This window comes from Tenebrio molitor, chromosome 2, assembly GCF_963966145.1.
Source record: "Tenebrio molitor chromosome 2, icTenMoli1.1, whole genome shotgun sequence".
NCBI lineage: Eukaryota > Metazoa > Arthropoda > Insecta > Coleoptera > Tenebrionidae > Tenebrio > Tenebrio molitor.
The window spans coordinates 9,819,017-9,840,999 of record NC_091047.1 but is presented as its reverse complement, the minus strand read 5'-3'; the positions used below and the strand labels follow the sequence as shown (position 1 = coordinate 9,840,999).

Sequence of the window (21,983 nt, the reverse complement as noted above, 5' to 3'; positions counted from 1 at the left end):
ATAATTGAATATAAAACTATTCTATTAAGTATGCGCCGTTTTCTGTACATCATTCAACCCTGTATCGAAGTTTAAGCTTCTGAACACCCATGCCTGATACATAACTGTTGGGAAATTTTTCATTAAATTTTGTAATTATGTGACAAAAACCGGTCCAACATTGGATTAAATAAATTCTTTGTTCTAAAGACAACATTTTGCAACAGTAATAAGTTGTTTGTCAAAAAACCAGGCCAATTGTAATAAAATTTATAACATAAAAATTAATTCTAAGTCCAAATTTGAACAAAAAATGTTAAGTTAAGAATACATTGTATCAATACTGAGACTTTAATAACGGAAATGGGGGTTTCAGATGAAGCAAAAAATGTTATTCCTCTGAAGTTTTTACGTAAAATCAAAAATAAAAAATTTTGTCCTCTTGTAAACTCAATCCGGGGACATACTGTATATTAACTTTCGCCATAATAAGAAACTTTGAACAAAACGCACAAAATAACAGAAAAACTGACAAAATAAAGATTCAGAAAGTAGGGAAATGAAAATATGTAATATTTATGAATTTAAAAGTTAATTTTAAAAATAATATTTGCTTGTTTAGACGAACGTTGACGAAAACAACACCACCTTTCTTGTTTTTTAGAAAATGCAATTTGCTTTAGACTCATTTTGAAACGGAGAAAATTGAGTAATGTGAGTTTGTTTTGTGTTATTCCAAAATGTCTTCTGAAAATTGCCACTAGCATAACAAGCAACAGATTTAATGAGAACCTGCAGCCCACCACAAACACGTTCGCAGAACAGTTTCAGTTTTTATTCGCGTCGGTTGATCGAGCTGTCTGCAACAAATTGGAAACAGTTTTGTGGCATTCCAAAGTGCAATGCGAAACTCAACATCGACTGTTCGTAACATTCTGCATGTTTGCATCAGCGGTTACCCATTAATAACACGGAGACGTCCTCGACAGTCATTTCCATATGTTGATTTAAAATTGTGTCGAACTCAAGACAAAGAAGGTAACGAAATTGTTATTGATTTGCGTTCAGATCAAAGCGCTTCTGTCACCGGAATAAATTATTCTTTTCTCCGATCCGATGCAAAATAATTATTCTAAAAAATCTCGATTTAATTGGTATTCCAGTCTTGACGCGTTTTTCCACGAGTCGTGGAATCTAAATTTGAATTGGTTGTTTTAATTACAGATCTACTTCTTCGTGTTAGACTCAGCATACTGATATTTCCGTAAATGCTGTAGCCTCTGTACAAATGTTTTCATGTATTATGGTTAGACGAGGACGAGCTTTTATATTCTGCAATTGCTTTAATGCTTCGAAACATTAGCGGAAAGTTATTTTGGTAAATAAATTAATTTTCTTAGCGAATTTCACATTTTCTGTTGAACCTTGCTTAAACACGCAGTAATTTACAAGGTGGAATTTTAATCCAGAACCATTTAAATTATTTCTTTCATAAACACATAGATTGTTTATTTTTTCATTTCATCAATAATTAATTTGTTTATATTTCATGCAAAAATATTAATTCTTATAAACAGGAAGTTATTTATCCAGGTTATTCTTCATCGCAAGATCAAACAAGTGGCACTATGTAACGTGAGCTTAATTTTTTTGCGTAAAGCAAAGGGTGTCATGCGAGGCTGACGGTGTTGGCTATTTATATCTGGAAAATCTCTGTTTAGAAATTAACGAAACGGAAGAGTATATCGAGGGTAAAAAGACTTAGTTTTCTTCTAGTTTCCTCTCTATATTCAGAGAATTTTATCTCGACAGATTTCAAAGGAAATAATTCAAAAAATCGGAACTCACTATTTTACGTAACAGTAAAATAGATTTATGCCTTTCAGCCATTTATTTAAAAATGAAATGTTCTGCGGGAGAAGAGATTTAAAGCAACATAACAAGCCCTACATATTGCTACAATTTAATAAAATAATGTTCCTGGAAATATTTGTGTGAGAATTTACACGTTTTAAATCATAAATACTTATTCACAAATTATTATCATCCCCATCTTTTCTTTTGGTTTTAAAATGTCATTTGACAATTAGATATAATAAAATCTGTTTTTTTTTTCTATAGAGTAGAGTGGCCAAATATGGAATACCATTTTTATTTTTATTAATAAAAGTTGAAAATTTAGAAAAAATAAAAAAATATTAATGCAAAGTATTTGGGGAAGATACTATGAAGCCAATTCTAGCATTTTTGGTAACAAGGCTTTTAAAATTTAACAGTAAATCGTAATATTCTGAAAAAAGTATTTCTGCAGTTAGTAAAAAAAGTGTTCATAATATGGAATACCGCTATGGTTAATATGGAATACTACAAATTATGATTATAAAAAATTATTAAATGCTTTATTATTTTAAGAAAAACACAAACAAATCAATCAAATAAAATATTTAAATAAAATAAAAACATAATTAAATTTAAAAAAATACAATTCTAGATGCTTTCCTTGAAAAACGTCAAAATATCAAAAACAATAACAAACAAATCAAATAAAATATTTAAATAAAATAAAAACAGATAATTAAATTTAAAAAAACAACATATCTGGATGTTTTTCTTAAAAAAAAACGTCAAAAGATACGTCGAAATATACAGGGTTATTATAAATGATTGTAGTCGAAGCAGGCCATGCCCATGTTATTACATTTTTGCCGCTTTCATGTGAACTGTCAATTTTTGTCGCTGTCTGTCATTTTTTATGTGAAAAGTGCGGTGTGGTTTTTGAATTAACGATTGAATCCAAAAATTTTAAGTTGTTTTGCAACCAATCCAAAAAATATTGAGTTGTTTTGCACCCAATTTAATTCCTGTGTGTGAACACACCGTTAAATGTGTACACACCGTACTCACTTGTTCACATCATTTTGATGTTTTCTATGTGGAGCGGCAACCATAAATTTTACATTCAGTTTTTACGCCTACTTCGACTACAAACATTTATAATAACCCTGTATATTCCATATTAGGAACTAACACAATTTGAGAATGAAAAAATTTTATAGAAACATCGGTTACATATTCGTGAAAAATAGTATCAGGCATGTTAACAGTCATCCCACTGCATGCTCATGATTATGGGGTAATGAAGAAATTCCTGTTATTAGCACCATATAATAAAATTTACTCACCCGACAAAATAGTTTTAAATCTCACGAAAACAAATAATTACCGTTTATGTGGTGAGTTCTGGTACTAAAGTGTTAAAATGTTTGGGGCACTACACTACTGCTTCCAGGGTGTTACTTCTTGATGAAATTGTTAGATGCCACCAGTATTAAAGAAAATATTACAGTATTCCATATTAAGTACCTATTCCATATTAGGTCACTTTACTCTAATCAATTGTCAAAGTGTTGTCAGGTTGGTATAAACCACTGGTTATTTGACAGTAATTAGGAATTAGGTTGGCAACGTAAAATGTCAACTGTATGTCAGTCATTGATGTGAATTGTGAAGGCGCTTGCGCTAGTGAAGCCGCAATTACATTTAAATAAAAGTAAAAAGTTAAATGAGTTTCCGAAAGCAAGGATCTAACACAACAAAATTGGCTATGATTAAATTACGCGAAGAAATGCAGAGAGAAAAACCGACCATGCTAAAATGCAGTAAAGATGCACACATATTCGAGGTATTTTCTTTTATAATTTTAATATGGGCCAATTGTGTTCGTCACTGCGAGGAACTGATTAGAGAGGACTGGAAATAATTGATGGGAAATCTACCAATTGAGGACATTCTTTTAATAATAATTCAATTTTCCGCAGAATCATATTCGGAAGACGATTGGGGGTTAGATTCTAAAGATGAATAGGTAAACTGCTTATATTACCCATTAAATAAATTCTCATTTTCCTGTATATGTTCAGTTGCACTTTTCAGTGTCATTATGGTCTTTATTTCTTGTCTTTTGTTATAAAATTTGATTACACCTGAAACTTTTCTAACATTTAAAAATTACTGACATAACCTCAAACCTGATCTAGGGAGATTTTACGATAGAGGTGTTCCGAAATGAAAGGCTTTTTAGTGATACAGCCTGTTCTTTGAGGGAATTTTGACACTGACAATTGATTTAAAAAAATGGACTATAGATTATAGGTATAGTTTAATCATCGTAGTTTCAAAGGCTGACTCGATTACAATTTTTCCTGATCAGACAATATGAAAACATAATATGGCGGTTTTTCCCTCCCTGTCGCTGTAATATGAAAGCATCGTAAGGAATATAATACCGAGAGAATCACGCTCAATTTGAAATTATTGATGACACCTCTCATGTTTACCTTTTAGAAAATGTATGTCAAAATCCTCTTGCAAATTGGGTTTTCTTATTACCACATAATATTGAAGCAGTGAAGCAAGTGGGTAGTTGTTAACAAATTTATGAGTAAACATGAACCCAAAATATTGAAACCCTTGCCCTGCGGAGATCCAGTGGAGTGTACTTAATGTGGGATTTATTGGATCACACATTTATTACGTTTTAATACAATGCTCATGACCCTATTTTAAAACCCCGACGAGCTTATCAACATTAAATAAATGTTTGCACAAAGGCCGAAAAAAACAGATTAATTAAAATTGCTCTAAAGCTTTATTATCGCTAGTTGGAAATTTGAATTTGTGGAATTCCACTGTTATTAATTTTCGATAGAGTAAATATTTTCGCCTGTGTCAAGCTCATCAAAAGCTGGTGTGTTAATAATATAAGCTCACATGTTCCCTGTAAGGCGGTTGCTTTTATTCAAGTTTAAGTAGATTTACTTAAAGTTGTAAACTGTTGTTGATGTTATAAGTTTTCAATTTAATTTTTGTTTCTCGGTCGTTTTCCATTACTTACATTTCTTATTTCCAACATCTAGAACAAATCGTTAAATTTATGACACATTAATAATCTTCATAATTAGATTTGCTTGTGCACTGTCAAAAATAGATAATTCGAAATTAGAAGGAAGCACAAATAATATAATTGTTCATTTGGCGCTTTGGATGTTGCAAACATTAATCTGGTCAGTGAGCACTTAAATGAACTAACGATTTTGTGTGTGCATTCGGGCAACAATTTTAATTAAGTAGTCAGTCAGTGTTTGCACAGGATGTTAGCTAACTAAACTTTTATTAGTTACTTTTAAGAAGGGAAAATTATTGTAAAGGGAATGTGATTCGTAAGCGTGAATTCTTCTAAAATAGTTGTTTTTGTATTTGTTAGTAAATAGCTTACAGAACTCACAGTCACGCAATTTGCCTTGAATTTCTGGTAATAAACGGAAAACCAGTTGTCTTGAAATACTGATACCTTCCACAAAGAACAGATTTATTCTCGTCACAGCCTAAATGTTTGGTGAGAAAACAACAAGACCTAAATTGCTTTGTTTGCAGACATACGTGCAAGACAGTTAATTATCAGTGAAATGTAAATATTGAGGGCCGGTTGCATCAACTCCAGTTAAAGTTAACTGTAGGTTAAAATGCTTTACTTTAGTTACCTATTGTTGTAACAAGGTTTTCGTATATTTTAATCTGTGGTTAAATTTAGCTCACGTTGGTGCAACCGGCCCCCATTAAACGAGTAAATAAGAAGATAATCAGATGTTGGTAAAAAATTAAAGTTTGTTTGTCTTATTTTTTAGAACTAAGGGAGTGATTCTTGTGTTTCTTCAAGATATGCATACCACAAAGTTTCTAGTTGCTGTATAGTGAGAGGAATTATGAGTTTCCAAGAATTGAATCTATCTAAGAATTATCTATACTAGTAGATTGAGCAGACTATTTTCTGAATCTTATAGAATAATATTTAAACGGCGTTCAGCAATTTTTAAGACATAAAGGGATAACACACAAATATCTATTGTGAGTTAAGTGCCAAAGACACCCTAACTTTTTTTTTTCAAATGTAAGGGTATGCCAAGTGACACCTCGTTTGAAAGCCCACTTCGCAAGGAATAAACGCACTATCTGTTTCCTGAATATTTTCAAAGCCTACGTGCTAAAAAATGAAAACCAATTTTATAAATTGGATACTATTTAATGCAACAAATGTTCAAAATGAGCACCGTTTCTTTCTTGGCAAATTGCAAATGGATAGTAACATGCATCCCTTACGTTTTGTAACATTTCCGGTGAGATTTGCCTAATGAATCGATTGTGGTCAGTGAATGTGGACGTGTTTTCTGCTGTCTGTCTTCCTGGTCCATTTTTGGTGGTTTAACTTCGGTATTTTTGCTGAATTTTGGAACAGTCTGCAGCCTGATTTGTGCTCTTCAATTCGGTGGTACTCCTGTCATGGTTTGATCCCTCTAAGCTGAGCTAATTTGATTCTAGGCTGAGTGGATTTCTTTTGTACTCTTTTTCTGACCGAGTTGTTTTTCTTGTACCTAGTGCGATAGCGGTGATTAGTGAGGTAAATTGCCGCGGTGTTCTCGGAGCGCTCGCCTCTTTTGTTTCTTTACTGGGAGGCGCTTGACTTATTTTGTATTTCCTCATTATTTATTATTATCAATCGGGTCACCTACTGAACTTAAGTTTTACCAACTTGCAATCTCCCCATAAGGGAACAGTGTGATCCTTTCAGCACTGTCTTGATTTTAAATCGCTTTGCAATATGCTTACCCCTTGCGGTGTCTGTCAGGGCGCTTTATCAAATGATGATAGTGGACATCTTGTTCGGTGTTCCGGCATCTGTAATCGCAGTTTCCACATTAAATGCGTCAGCATCTCCACTAAAGTCTGCCAATATCTAAATTCTGTCGCGGGCCTAAATTGAAAATGTGAAAGTTGTAACAACAGCTGTTTCTCAATTGATCATGAAGGTTTGCTAAAGATTCTAGACACAAAATATAATGAGATCCTTGGAAATTTGAAGGATGTGTTTGGCGGTCTCAGAGATGACTTTTCGAAATTCGCTAAGGCTACATTACCAAAACCTTCCGATACTGATACCACAAGTAAAGACGTTGCTTCATATTCTGCCATTGTAAAGAATAAAACTGGTCCCGCTATCATTATCAGGCCTAAAGATTCCACTCAGAGTTCGACCATTACCAAGTCCGATCTCACGAAAAAGGTAAATCCCCTGGACTCGCAGTTACACATTAGGAAAGTAAAAGATTTACGCAGTGGGGGTGTACTGGTCGGTTGTTCGTCTTCTGAAGATCATGTACGCCAAGGAAGAAACGGTGTCCATTTTGAACATTTGTTGTATTAAATAGTCTTCAACTTATAAAATGGGTTTTTATTTTTTAGCACGTAGGCTTTGAAAATTTTCAAGAAATAGTGCATTGTATTTCTTGCTAAGTAACCTTTCAAACGAGGTGTCACTTGGCATACCCTTCCATTTGAAAAAAAGACGTTAGGGGTGATTGCGAACTTCCGAAAGCAGATACGCAAAAACCATATACGCCAAAATGTGGGCAAGGAAAAACAAATATCGACCTGTTTCGGGATTTTCTACAAAAATTACCTATGTCCAAGTTATAAATTTTATTCCAGTTAAAGTTTCCACACTGTATAAAGCGATGTCAAGTTCATTGTTAAAGTTAACATAATGTCAAGTGATCTGATTGGGCGATATTTAACATTGGATTTGAATCAGCCAATCAAATGGGCGAGAAGACATATTCGGCACATTCGCGCAAATGAAGCACTCGCTCCTACGTCGCTCGTGCCTCAAATAATAATGCGCTCAAGCGTGAATAATGTCTTCTCGCTCTCGGTTCGTAAATAACTATTATTATTGCATAAAATAATGAATTCCAATTTTTTTAAATTACATCCGTTGAAATCGGCAGAGATAAAGTGCTCTGAATATAGAGAGGAAACTAGAACAAGACTAAGTGTTTCTACCCTCGATATACTCTTCCGTTTCGTTAATTTCTAAACAGAGATTTTTCAGATATAAATAGCCAACACCGTCACTCTCGCATGAAACTCTTTGCTTTACGCAAAAAAAATAAGCTCACGTTACATAGTGCCACTTGTTTGATCTTGCGATGAAGAATAACCTCGATAAATGACTTCCTGTTTTCCTATGCGAATTATTTTTACTACTAGTAGTGCCCCTTTAGAACACTTTGGCTTTTTAATCATTTTGCCTTGTTTTTAAGGTATATTTAAAAATTAACATTTTTCAAAGATTTTGCTCTAATTTTAAAAAGCAGATATTTCGAGGATTGTGTCTTGTTTTATAAGGTAGAAGGCATGCTATACAAACTCATGTAGATAACGATTTAAAAAAAAAATAGATTTTTCCGATGGGTTAAAACACTTTGTCTCTGAAATTGGTGTAAAAATTGTATTTATTAAAGAATTAGTTAAAATTGAAAGTTAAAATTTCAAGGCATTATTTCGACCTCTTTTTAAATGATATAAAAACTGCAAATTTTATATTTCATTTATTTCATATAATATATAATAATTATTAATTTGTACTGCTTCAACCCTCTGAATTTCCAGAATCGCTACTGCAAAAAAAAACAGTACAACAAAATAATTTCATTTCTAAAAAAACTGAGCGGCCACAGAAAGAGTAATCTCTTACACATAAAACCTTTCATGAATTCATTTATATTTAAATGCACTTTATATTTTTGTTTCTGGCAACTTGTAAAAAATTAGTAACTGTTGATGAGGATTTTACATGCAGATTGTAATGGCCTTTACGAATGAATCTTTCGCACTGCGAGTGCCAAACTTGAATTTTATTTGTTGTCCTTCTTCTAGCTTTAATATGTGACTGTCTTGAGGAACACGTGGGCTCAAAGTTTCCTCAATTGCAAGGAAAGGTAAAACTTCGTATCTTCCCATATATTGAAAACGATTCGAGATCTCAATCACGATTTTTCTTTTTTTAACCAAAATTTCGACAGTTACTTCTCGTTCTTCCGAAAAATGCGCGTCGGCATCTGGTTTAGATGATAAGGAAACTTCTTCCCACACCATATTATTTACACGGGTCATATTACTAGGGCGATTTCTACAAAAAATAATAGTATATTATTATACGAGTTTAATAAGACGCTTTATTGTCACATGAGTGTGTTTAAAGCACGACGAGCGTAGCTAGAAGTGCTTTAATGGAACGATACGAACGAATGTGATAATACGTCTTATTAAACGAGTGTAATATTAGTATATTATACGCCAAGGTAGAGAAGACATTTTTTTAAGCCGAGGTAGCTTCTCGAGGAATAAAGAAGCGAGGCTTAAAATTGTCTTCTCTAGCGTGGTTTATATACAATTTTTTTCACTACTAGATCCGTTAAAACCCTTTCTAATAATAATTATTAATTAAATTTGTTTGTCCGATGCGACGATCCGAGTTCTCATTTTTCAACGGTTGCGATGAAAATTGAAAATCGTCTGTCTACGTTAACCAATAAAATCAAAGAAAATCTTTCGTTGCTAGGTGACGGCTGTTCATTATTGACCTTGGTTAATAATGAAAATTATTATTAACCAAGGGAGAGAAATTCTACTTCTGGGGTCGGTTCGAGAGTCAATAATGACGCCTTCTGAGACTAGTAGTGAAAAAACTATTTTATCTACTTTGCTTTACTAATTCCTGAAATTTCAGCTGTTCAAGTTTTCCTATTAGACTAGGGACTTTCGCGTGGGTTGGTAACAGACATTATTATGAATTTGATGATATTTCGAACACATTAGTTAAATCTGATAAATTTGACTTAACAGTTTTCGGATTTAAATGTGGTCTGATCGATCAAATAATAACACTAATTAATCCTCTGTAATTCACCTAAGGTATGCTACACAATTTCATATTTTATGGTATTTGTAGACATGATTGGGAACATTTATCAATTGAAGGAATTTATAAACATGGAGAAGTTTTTACTCTTGTAATGGGATCATAAATAATTATATTGTTTTATTGTACATGTTGACGCCTATTTAGAGAGGGGGGTAACCACCCTCATCGCTCACCCCCACCCCATCTCACCCCCGACTTGTAACTTGCAAGCAGTCGCTTGAGTCGCTTGTAATAAGACGAACAGTCCAAAAATAAACGTCTGCATCTAAAATAGTTGCATTTATTACTGGTCCTTCGAAAATAACGCCACAGTACAAATTCTTAAAATTTGTTATTTTTGCTCTTTTACTTGAAATATTATACTTTTTAAATGACCTTAAAAACTTGGTCATTTTCTGGAGTGTATACCGTTTGGGTATACACCAAATTTTCCAATTCACATAATTGTTTTAAATAAATTTTATCTTCTTCATCTATTTTTGACATATGTAGTTCTATAACCTGATCCTTTATTGTTGCTATAACAGGGTAATAGTTATTTACACAATTAGTGGGATAAAAGCAATATTACAGGATTCGAGTGTGAAGATTGCAGATGACGAGGGCGTTAGCCCGAGTTCATCTGTAATCACACGAGTCTCCTGTAATATGCTTTAGCCCACGTGTTATGTACAAAATTTTATCTAAGACCGCCCCGAATTAAAAAAAAAAGGTAAATCTTATTTATTTCCGCCAGTCTCATTACACCACTCAGTGGAATAATGACTTACTTATCCCACTGAGTGGGGTAATGAAGCTCACTTATCCCACTGAGTGGAGTAATGAAATGCGTCCGGTAATGAAGTTCCTTATTCCACTCAAATGAGTGGGATAAGTGTCATTTATCCCACGGGATTAGATAAAATCATATAATCCTAATACAGTTAATACAGATTAAAAAAACAAAGTGTTCTAAAGGGGCCCTACTAGTACTAACTTCAAAACAGGGTAAAATCTTTGAAAAATGTTAATTTTAAAATATACCTTAAAAATAGGGCAAAATGATTAAAAAAACAAAGTGTTCTAAAGGGGCCCTACTAGTAGTATTATGTTTGCATGAAATATTTTTAAGTACAAATTTTCAAAATTAATTTATTGATGGCATGAAAAAATTAAACATTTATGTGTTTATTTTTGAAAGAAATGTAAAATACTTCTAGATTAAAATTCCACCTTGCAAATTACTGCGTCTTTAAGCAAGGTTCAACAAAAAATGTGAGATTCGCTAAGAAAATTAATTTATTTACCAAAACAACTTTCCGCTAATGTTTCGAAGCATTAAAGCAAACGCAGAATATAAAAGCTCGTGCCCGCCTAACCATACCTAATACATGAAAATATTCGTACAGAGGCTACAGCGTTTACGGAAATATTAGTATGCAGAATCTAACACGAAGGAGTAGATCTGTAATTAAAACAACCAATTCAAATTTCGATTCCTCGACTCGTGGAAAAACGCATCAAGACTGGAACACCAATTAAATGGTGATTTTTTAAAAATAATTATTTTGCATTGGATCGAAGAAAAGAGACAGAAGCGCTTTGATCTGAACGCAAATCAATAACAATTTTCTTACCTTCTTTGTCTTGAGTTCGACACAATTTTAAATCAAGATATGACCGTCGAGGATGTCTCCGTGTTATTAATGGGTAACCGCTGGTACAAATATGCGTAATGTTACGAACAGTCAATGTTGAGTTTCGCATTGCACTTTGTAATACCACAAAACTGTTTCCAATTTGTTGCAGAAAGCTCGATCAACCGAAGCGAATAAAAACTGGATCTGTTCTGCGAACGTGTTTGTGGCGGGTTGCAGCTTCTCATTAAATCTGTTGCTTGTTATGTTAGATTGCCAATTTTCAAGACATTTTGGAGTAATACAAAACAAATTCACATTATTCAATTTGCCCCGTTTCAAAAGGAATCTCAAACAAATTGCATTTTCTAAAAATAAATATGTTTTTTATTAAAACCTAGCTGTTTAAAACTAGGAAGATTATGAATCTGTGTCTTCAGAACAGCAAAAGATCTCGCATTTGTTAAAATTTAATTGAAGACCAATTTTTCTGGATAAATTGATAACTTTCTTAAAGTCGGACAAAACTACTTCTGGGTAATCAGCATCATCTAAGTACCAAACATTCAGTTAAGAATCCAAAGATAAAATAATTGGTTGAATGGCAAGACTAAAAATCATAGAACCACATGGATCTGCTTGTTGGACTCCAACAGAAGAAGAAATTAAATGATCACCGAAAAATAAAGTTGAAGGATTCCTATAGCATTGATAAAGATAAGGGTAAAGAAGTGGGGTATGACATTGGACTTCTTTTAGAATAGAATCTCGTTCGACTGAGTTAAATGCGATTTTGGTCGTTATTCACAAAGGTTCGTGTGGTATGAATTGCTGCTTCGCATCCTAGCTTAGTTGCCACTCCAAGTTGGTGTGGAGATAAATACGAATTTACACTATTACGACTTTGAAAAAAGGCTAGCTTTGAAGTCAATCTTCGTAAACAGTTTCCTATAGCGATCGGTCTAATTCCTCCATCTTTCTTATGAAAGGCCCATAAAGTAATAAATGACAAATTTTTGAAGGAAGTTGGGCAGGCAATAAAAAATTGCACAGTTTTGTTAAAGCTCTTCGTGCCCGCTGACCTGCTTCGCCCGCTGACAAAGATATAATATCTTTCAAGTATTGTGGTCTCATGGCATCTACGCCTGGTGAAGAACCGGCAGGGAAGGAATTGATAGCTTTTCGAACGCTTTGCTCATTGACTATTAAAGAAAAGTCTTCCGGTTTGAAAGCGTCTGAAAAAAAAGTTCACTAGATGGTGAGGGATGTTTTTTTTTTTTAATTCTTTAGCAACATCTTCATTGAATGAAGCTAATGAGTCATCCGAGCACAATAATTTAACAGCTCCTTTGATATCAAAATCGTCTACTTTTGCTTCCACTTTCTTAGCTAGTGATAAATGTGTACGACTCTTAGAAGCGGTTCTTATTTGAGGTACTTCAAAATGAGAAAGATTTTCTTTTTATGCTTATTCAGTTAAAATGATTTTGGTTAAATTAAAAGTAGTTCAGTGAAAACATTTCCAATTTGAGCAGACTGTTTCAGATAAAAATTAAGGGACAGTTTTTAGTAAAAAATTAGGAAACTTTTATTGTTCTGGGAAAAGAAAAAGAAAAACTTCCGATCCCTGAAAGCGGAAAGTAAGTTGGGTGTTTTAACACCGGCTGAAGTAAAAGTCATGATTGAAAAATAGACTAGTCACCAACGAAAATTTTATCACATGGCTGTGATTGAGCTTGTTGGAGAGTCCAACGTTTTCTACTGATAGGCCATTCTTAACAGCAAACTGTCCGTGGAACAAAAATGACTCCGATTCTTCGTGTAAAAACTTGAACCACTTAATGAACCATATTCTTTGCTTTTTTGTTATAATAAATATTAATCAAAATTAATTTTGGTGAGTTTTGAAAACCGTAAGCTGTATTTATTTTAAAACTAAATTATAAGAATGAGAAAGTGATTGTGTACATTTTATCTTGCCCTGTTAATAGGGATCGTGGGTTCATTTAAATTTATCCTCAAAATTAGATTACGGATTACGGATCATGGTTCACGGACCAGCTTTTTTAAAATCTTATGCTTTTACACGAGTGGTGCGTTCACAATCGACTCTTCAACGCCAACTTTGAGGATAAATTTAAATGAACGCACGATACTAAAAAATGCATTTAAATCAAATTTAACTTCTACGAGTATACCGTTTCATTAATTTCGTCTGTTTTCATGTGAGAACGACACAGACAACAAACGTGAATCGAAATGTGGCTGAAGCTTTCTTCTTTTTTTTCGGAAACATGTGAATAACATTTTCATATTGCAATAGCTATGAGAACTAATACTATTACGGTTGAGTTGGAAATCTTAGTTTAGCTACTGAGGTTGTCAAAGAAAGGATATTTAGCATTTCCATAATTTTTGGGACATCTTCTCTCTAACCTCCATAATATAAAACCATTAAATTACACTAGCGCGGCCAACTGCACCATGCTGGTTCACAGCCTCCTCAAGAATCTTCAGGAGGCTTTGGCTGGTCATGCCGTACTCCATTTTTTTTTTCAATCTATGGTTCTAAATTCATCTCGATCTTGTAGTATTTATGTTCTGCAATTCTTAAAAAAACTCGCATTTCCCTACTCCTTTGCTAAACTTGGACGCATGGGACGCATTGCTAAAGCTCCCAAAAACTCGTTTTTTAATATGCTACTTTGAGACATTTTCAGTGAATCATAAAACAGACACTCATTGCACGATTTTTACAACACCTTGCTTTAAAAAGATGTTCAGTAGGTAAAGTTTGGTCAGTAGAGTGCAAACCTGGAAAGTTAACTTTTCTTTCTGATTTCCGAGTTCAATTTCAACCCCCTCGACAAATCATTTCAGCCAACAATACCAATTTGAGAGGATGAAACTCCCTTTTGCAGCTAGATAATCTCGGGCGAGATAACATTATGCATCTTATTTTCCAATAAGAATGAGTACTTTGTAATGCGGTGGACAGTCCGCATTCTCTGCATGAAAGCACTTTACATTCCTCCTTTCAACAAGAACTGCTGTTCTAATTTTAACGAGTGAATTGCGGCGCCATATGTGTTACTATTGCATTTTCAAATTTGACCGACCGTTTATGCACGTCTTGCGAACCTACTTGACGCCTAGAAATGCTGTTGTCGAGAGGCTATTGTCTTCCACACGATGGAGCTTCACTATTGTTAGTGATGTTTGTTTCCACCTGCTTTCATCTGCAAACAGATTGTGTGCCGTCGTCAACAAGACCCGTAACAGACGGTTGCATTATTTGCAGATAATTGTCCGATTATTATTATTCTTTAATGACGGCCCGCATCCGATAGTATTAGCTCGTCTCTATTGCTTCCATTCCTGCAGGAACAAAACCTATACATCAGGTCGGAATCGATATGTAGGTGAAATCGCAAAAACCCGACCGCATTTCTCATAACTCATGGTGCAAGAGGCCTCTCCCCTTCCCCAATCCTCCCAGCGCTCAAGAAAAATAGTTTTAATTTTCTTGTCGGTCCTCAAAAACCAAACGTAATTTACACGGCTTTGTTCCCTCTGCTCTATTTACATTGTATGTATTTATGATTGATGATCAACTCTTAAACGGCATTCGTGCATCCACCTGAAACAAATCGCTTAATAACGTTTCCTTTCTCCGCACCGCGGTATGGCGATGTACATTTTTTGAGACTCTTCGGATTGTGGTGTGTGAAGTAAAAAAGGTCCACACTGGTGATGGGGCCGCAAAAAATTACGTTTGCCTTTCCGAAACAGAACCAGTATTGTATTTTATTTAATTTTACGAGTGGGTGTTGTAATTATTTTCAATTTAGTTTTTCCCCTTGGCCTCGAATAACCTCTCACGGCAAAATACTATATTTTAATTAGACGCTCTTTAACTGCAGCGAGATGAAAAACACGCCAGCTTTAAGTGCTATTAATTACATTTAAGGTGTTCGCTTCGATGTGTAATGAAGCGGTATGAAACCCTGAAAAATGCTAAAAAGTCTTTTAAAATTAACTGTTTAGTCGATTTAATGAGCTGTAAAATTCATCTTTATAAGCTCGCAACTCCTTTGCTGATTTAACTAAATATGCTAGCGGTTTATAAAAGGTCTAAGGGTCTCTCTAATGGTCTGGAAAAAATTGACATTATTTGATTAATTTTTTTTCTGAAATACGGTGAGTGCGAAGACATTTTTAATAGAAACATCAAGCCGAACTGTAAGGACTGGAATTAAACCGTGCTTCTCACAAGATATTTTTTTCTCAAATAATTAAAGATTTAATCGATTGTAAACACTGAAAGCAAGAGACTTTAACAAAGAAAAAATATGTCTTAACAACTCTCTTTTCATATTTTTGGTACACATCAAACATTCTCATACAAGAAGCCTTAAAATCCTCGCTACGCTCGTATTTCAATCTGGCCTCTCGGGCAATTAGAAAAGCCCAATTTACACAGAACCTCGTTGCATAAATAACTATTAAATGCATCTTTGTTGATATTTCATAACAATCATTTCAAATAGGTAGGACCTACAATAACGTCCCAACAAACGCTTGCAAATGTGAATATAGGTACAATGCTACGAATATTAGGTATACATACTTTAACTGCACGTTTAAGAAGCTATACTTTTCATTCTTTTTATTTTGTCTATCACATTATATGTAATGAATTATTGTCCTGACATGGGAGCAAAACGAAAATTCACACAATTTTATTTCTCAACACTGTTACCCGAGGCAATAATATGTAGTACATTTGATGTAAGCACGTTGAAGAGTTTTTTTTTTGGTGCCTTTAGCAAAAATATTTTCTTTGTCCGTATAATCATATTTATTTGTTTGATCATCGAGAAAATGAGTAGATAACGAACATTTGCTTTTAATTCTGTTGTATATTATTTCTTGTAAATTGATTCATTGATTCATATGTTCAATTTTTTAGGAGTAGGAGCAATAGAAATTAATATTAAAAAGAAACTATTGTTGTTAATTATAACTAGTCTTAGTTTAACTCTGGACCAAGGCAACCAACTCAATCAACTAACTTCTATAAAAAAAATTCAGTTTTCAAATGAATTTCTGATTTGGAATTTTCGATTCCTATCAAACAATCACTGACTTACCTACTTAAGTCACTTTTAATTTATTGTGCAAAATATTTTATTATGTTAAGTAGGTACTTACCTTTTCTGTTAAGTTTTCTTATTATGATATTATGTTATTTTATGACAGCTTTGGGAGTACACCGTGCTTGATACAGATAGGTACAGATAAAGCAATACGCATTTTGTACACAATACTTTTTAGATAGATATCCAACATGAGCAATCTGTTATTAACAGATAATAACGCAACAGTCATAAACATAAATGTTTTATATTAGGTTCAGATGCAATATTTATGAACATAATCAAAAATTTATTACATACGTACTTCGATCTGACTTCATTGAAGAATAATTATTGATATCGCAACAATCGCGAAAAATTTACTTAGAATTTTTACTTCAAAACTCTGGAAATGCAAAATTGCGGTCATCCTACCTTGATAGTGCTCAACTCTGATTGGTTAAATTTAGGATGTCTTTTCTCGATTACCGCTTAAGATAGGACTTTTTTTCTTTAAAATTCAGATTATCAATTTTACCCAAATACTCCCTTTTTTCTGGAGAGGCAGTTCAGGGACATTTTGTATACAGGGTGTTATGGAAGTCCACGTAATAAATCTAATCACCAATAGAACTCTTTAAGATAAACATTTTTTACATACTTAGGTATTGATCTTTTTTTAATCGAATACTGTTTTTTACATTTATCTAACCCCTAATTTGATACTTTGCTCATGAGATAATCATCAATTGAAACGAAAGAGTGAGTGAAAATGTTTTTGTGCGGTAAAAACTTTACAGTTTTTTGAAGAAAGAACGATCGCTGTTTTAATAAGTACTAACAGTTTTTACTGTTTTTCATTCGAGTATTTTAAATGAGTAATTCTTTTTTCGTGCATCCTGCTTCGTTATCAATGGATCTGTAAACACAAGAGCGGGTGTGAATTTTAGAGTTCAAATTATATTTAATTTTAATTCTGTTTGCAAGAATTTATTTTAACGAGTTCTGTTGGTGGCTAAATTTATTACGTGGACTTCCATGACACCCAGTACCTATTCACTTTTGATGTCCTTTGTACTGTTGGCAAATAATGCAACGAAAATTTAAAAAATGCATCAACTTGTCTAGTGCTAATTTCCTTAACCTTCATTATACCTACATATAATAATCGAATTAATTTATCTACACTCACCGGCAGAAAAAGCGGAACATCATTATTATTTAAAAATCTATCGTCCCGGTGTGTGGTTGCTCTTTTTCGACCAGATCCAGGTCTTCTTGTGTACTGACCAGTCTCTTGAAACCTTCTAACAGCTCTGTGCCCACTAGCAAGAGGAGCCTCAGTAGCATTAGCTGCATAACGGAAACAACAACAGTCTTCAACCAAAGCTACTGCTCTGGCAATATTTACACCAGCTAGAGGCATTTTTTTACGTTCTGCATTTAAATTCGAAGTCAACAACAATAAAAAATTACAAAAGTTAGAAAAATCTAACCAGGTTGCTTGATTATTATAAAATTGGTAATTTAAGAAAAGATTTTTAAGCAAGAATTTGTTTTTTTTTTGCGAAATTGCTAATAAAATAGCCTATGCTAATGCTCAAGGTTATGTTTGCTATCATCGCCTCATCAAAATAGGTATAATGGGAATAAATTTGTTGTTGACTAATTAGTGTTCCGTTTTTTTTGCCGGTGAGTGTATGTTACGATATAATCTAAAATCTAAGAGATGTAGATATATTTTCGATTATTTTATTTATGTTTGAAAATAAAACTGTTATAGAAACATGAATTGGCTAATTATGGTAGTAATTATCATGAATGGATCATTGTAAAAGAAAAACACTGAACTGTTAGCTTTTATTGATACATGATACATCAAAAGCGATTTAACAAAAAAAAACAGATACCTACGTCTAAAAATCGTTGCAGACGTTAATGGTATCGGAGAATGACGTGAAAAGCGGTAAAATTAATCTTTATGAACACCCGACTTCGTTCATTTACTGCAAGTGAAATCTGTCGAGATTTCATAAAGTTTATTTTGTCTGGTAATTTTCCGTCCAAAACTTAATAACTCTGTAAAAAAGAGTAAATGGCGCGTGTAATCCCAAACAACTGATTAAAAGGAACATTTTATTCGTGAAAAGTTACAATTAATCGATTTTCTTCTTCGGAATGACTTGGTCCGGTTGAACTTTGGAAAATGCGACTATCCAGAAACACAACCAGTTCGGAATGAAAATGCTAGTGACGACGCTGAAAAGCCAGTTGCCGTAAATCATCGAATCGACTATACTGAAAACGATCGCTTGTTGCGTCGCCGCCAACCCCCGCTGAAAATTATCGTCGAATTTCTCCCCCGGAAACATTAGATACGTGTACGTGAAAACTGTGGCGGCGAGAACCACAAGAGGATGAGCCACCAGCCACACCAATTTTTTTACAACTGAGCACAGTCTACAACGCGTAATCCCAATAATTAACGCCAACGGCACATAAATTACGGCGCAAAATAATGCCAGAGAGAAATTATTCATGGAAATACAAATTAAAGTTGTACCTAATTCTAAAAGTGATAAAATATTTAACACAGACATGCTCTTTTCATGGCCCTTAAACGGAATAAAAACCGGCATTATTAATAACGCGCCGGATATGGCGATAAATCCGTAAAAGAGGGAAATTTCCGTTGAGTAATTATATTGCCCTCCCACCATCGTGATTAGTTGGGGACTATTCATTATTACAACCCCCATGACATGCACCATTAAAAAGACAAACAGTATAGGAATGAAATTAATGGAATCTGGATCTGGCGCCTTATAGGTCTTAATTTCCAGCTTGTACTTGGCCTCCATCTCCTTCCAAAACTTTTCCATGTCCTTGGGTTGCGGCGTCACTCTCGCTTTGTCCTTCGCGCTCTTGACCTTCGGCTTGCTTACTGATTCCACCTGATTCTGGTTTTCCTGAAGTTGGCACCAATTGGCGCAAGCCTTGATGAACAAAGCGCCAGCTATCAAACATATGGCGGGCATATACAGACCTAAAAGTACTCAATAATTTACGCGAGATCGAATTTAAACGTCGTTACCGATTGAAATGAATCGCTCTGACGAAGGTAACAGGTAAAAGAAATAGCTCTGGTGGAAGCGCTCCAACAGATTGTTCAAACTCCTGAAAATCCCTTCGATAATGCGCCCCATGCTCAAAAACGCGGCTTTACTGCCGCCTTTCAAGGATGAACTTTCGAGTGTCAACGCCTCGATCCCAAAGCGGTGATAAAGACCGTGATTTCCATTAGGTATCTGTAATAAAAAAAAGAAATATGCAAATTCCCTGTAAAGGTAAAATCATCTACCCCAGTTGCTTGGGTTGAAATCATGGCCAATAAAGTCTGCAAAGAATAGAGCCAATCCTTGACAGGATCTCTCAAACTTTTATTGGGGCGATTTTTAAAAGTGTGTGGAATCCCTTCTTTGTGGAGCATTTTCGCTGCTAAATTAAACAAATCCAAGTTAGGCAACTGTCCATTCAAACCTTCCACTTTAATATCAACTTGACTAATTAAGCTTTCATGAAATTCTAAATTGATTGCAGCTTGTATAGCTCCAGCGCGCCCCTTGATGTCACCGTGATCCAAAGTACCGTCGTTGCCACACCCTACACCGTGATAGGCCTCCAGCCATGCTTGCATACCAAGTTGCTCATGTTCAGTAATGAGAAATATGATGTCCTTTGCCCAATACTTTTCCTCTACAATTAAATATCGTTACAAATATTATTAAAGCCAATGTGTAAAAAACCAACTGTTTGCAAATTTTGCGAATGCTAACATTATAGCAATAGAGGGCGCTGTGCTCGCGTGGACACTCAGGGGAGGTCTGTATGGGACACTCAAGACTAACGCTTCAGTACTAGCCGCCCGGGGCGCCCTCAGAATACCATACACATTTTTGCCAGTGAATTTCTAAAATGGACAGACACAATTATATTAAGTACACATTAAATATGGATTGTTACTTGTGGTTTGCCTAGTGGATAGTTCAGTGTGAAATTGTGGGTGTATGTGTCAAGTCCAAATTGCTTTAATTTAGCCAACAACCACGGATAAGGTATTCCGTCATCATATTTCTTCATTTCGTCTAAAAGTTCGTCGTGAAAAATTCTCGCAATGTTGTCTTCTCGAAATTCAGATTTCACAAGACCAGGTAAAAGAGCATTTTCAGAAAAGTACGTTGCTAGGTTCATTGGAGTATATGCGAGGGAGCAGAACCATCCTATACCACCGAGATAAAGCAATATGCTCAGTTTTGCGTAATACTTAAGCAGTGCTTTGGTTAATTTCCCTTGACCGGCGCTCGGGTCCGTTAACAATCCCATTGTACCTAAAAACATGGCAGCTTTTCGGTAAAGTGTTTCTATATTTTCATTTCGTATTGTACCAAAATTTGACTAGTAATTTGCTTCGTAATTACACGAAATTTGTCGATTACAAACCCTACCTCATTTGTTTACATCGACATAACCTCAACCGAATGACATTTACCGAGTGCTGACAACATGACGAATCAAAATTTTAAATTTCCGCGCCCAACCCTGACAAGATCCACGCCGAATTGTGCGTTTGAGATTTACGACGTCTAAATAAAATCAAGTTTGAATATATAAATAATACTATAATTTCATGTATAAAAATAAAATGTACATATTTTAAAATAGACTCATATGAATAATTATATACATTGGTAAAATATATTATTTTTATAATATACATTATGTATAAAAAAACTATATTATAACATCATATAGATAACCTTATAACTATGACTAGCTGATTGTACAGCAATGAATTGTTGCAAAATGAGGTAGATTATTTCATTAGTATCGGAAAATGTAAACTGATTGAATTAGTGTTTCATCTACTCTTTGCTAGCTCGGATATCACACCTATTACATAATAAATTAAATTTAATTTAGCAAAAAGTCGATGAAATGTCCAATTTTGTACTTGATCATGTTAAGTGGTGAAAGTACTTTTTACAGAGATATGCTTGATTGGTAAAAATTTAACAATAGAAAATATCTAATCTCTTGTAGCATCTAACAATAATATACAATAATTGTCAATTGTTTTCAGATGAATTTTAGCACCAGTGTTAAATAACTTTGGAAACAATTTAACAAATAAATATAATTTTACAACACAACATATTTTTAAGTTTTTTTCTTCAGATCAAAATTACGCCTAATAACACTGTCGTAACAAATTGCAAAAGGGCACACACGCTCGCACACATGATTTTGCACAACCTACTTTACACAATTTGTGATCAAATAAAAAATGTCTGTAGCAGACGAGACGGAGATTTATAAAATCTAGCAACGATGAATTCTCTTGTTTTGACCACGTGACATGTAATAATAAGT

The 21,983-nt window shown here is 34.0% G+C and overlaps 1 protein-coding gene across 2 annotated transcripts; it reads right to left on the bottom strand.

The window, feature by feature from the left end:
* Positions 1 to 18,675: 18,675 nt before the first annotated feature.
* On the bottom strand, positions 18,676 to 21,113 carry GAA1 (glycosylphosphatidylinositol anchor attachment 1). 2 transcript variants are annotated; one of them, XM_069036797.1, is made up of 6 exons: positions 20,999 to 21,113; positions 20,577 to 20,941; positions 20,364 to 20,523; positions 19,915 to 20,309; positions 19,648 to 19,861; positions 18,676 to 19,599 (listed from the first exon to the last, which is right to left on the bottom strand). In XM_069036797.1, exons 2-6 carry the CDS (start codon positions 20,934 to 20,936, stop codon positions 18,710 to 18,712), a joined length of 2,019 nt encoding a protein of 672 aa, XP_068892898.1. In that variant the 5' UTR covers positions 20,937 to 20,941; positions 20,999 to 21,113; the 3' UTR covers positions 18,676 to 18,709. The 2 variants fall into 2 exon arrangements, with proteins under 2 accessions (XP_068892898.1, XP_068892899.1); XM_069036798.1 differs by having other exon boundaries at positions 21,059 to 21,083.
* Between the last annotated feature and the right edge of the window lie 870 nt (positions 21,114 to 21,983).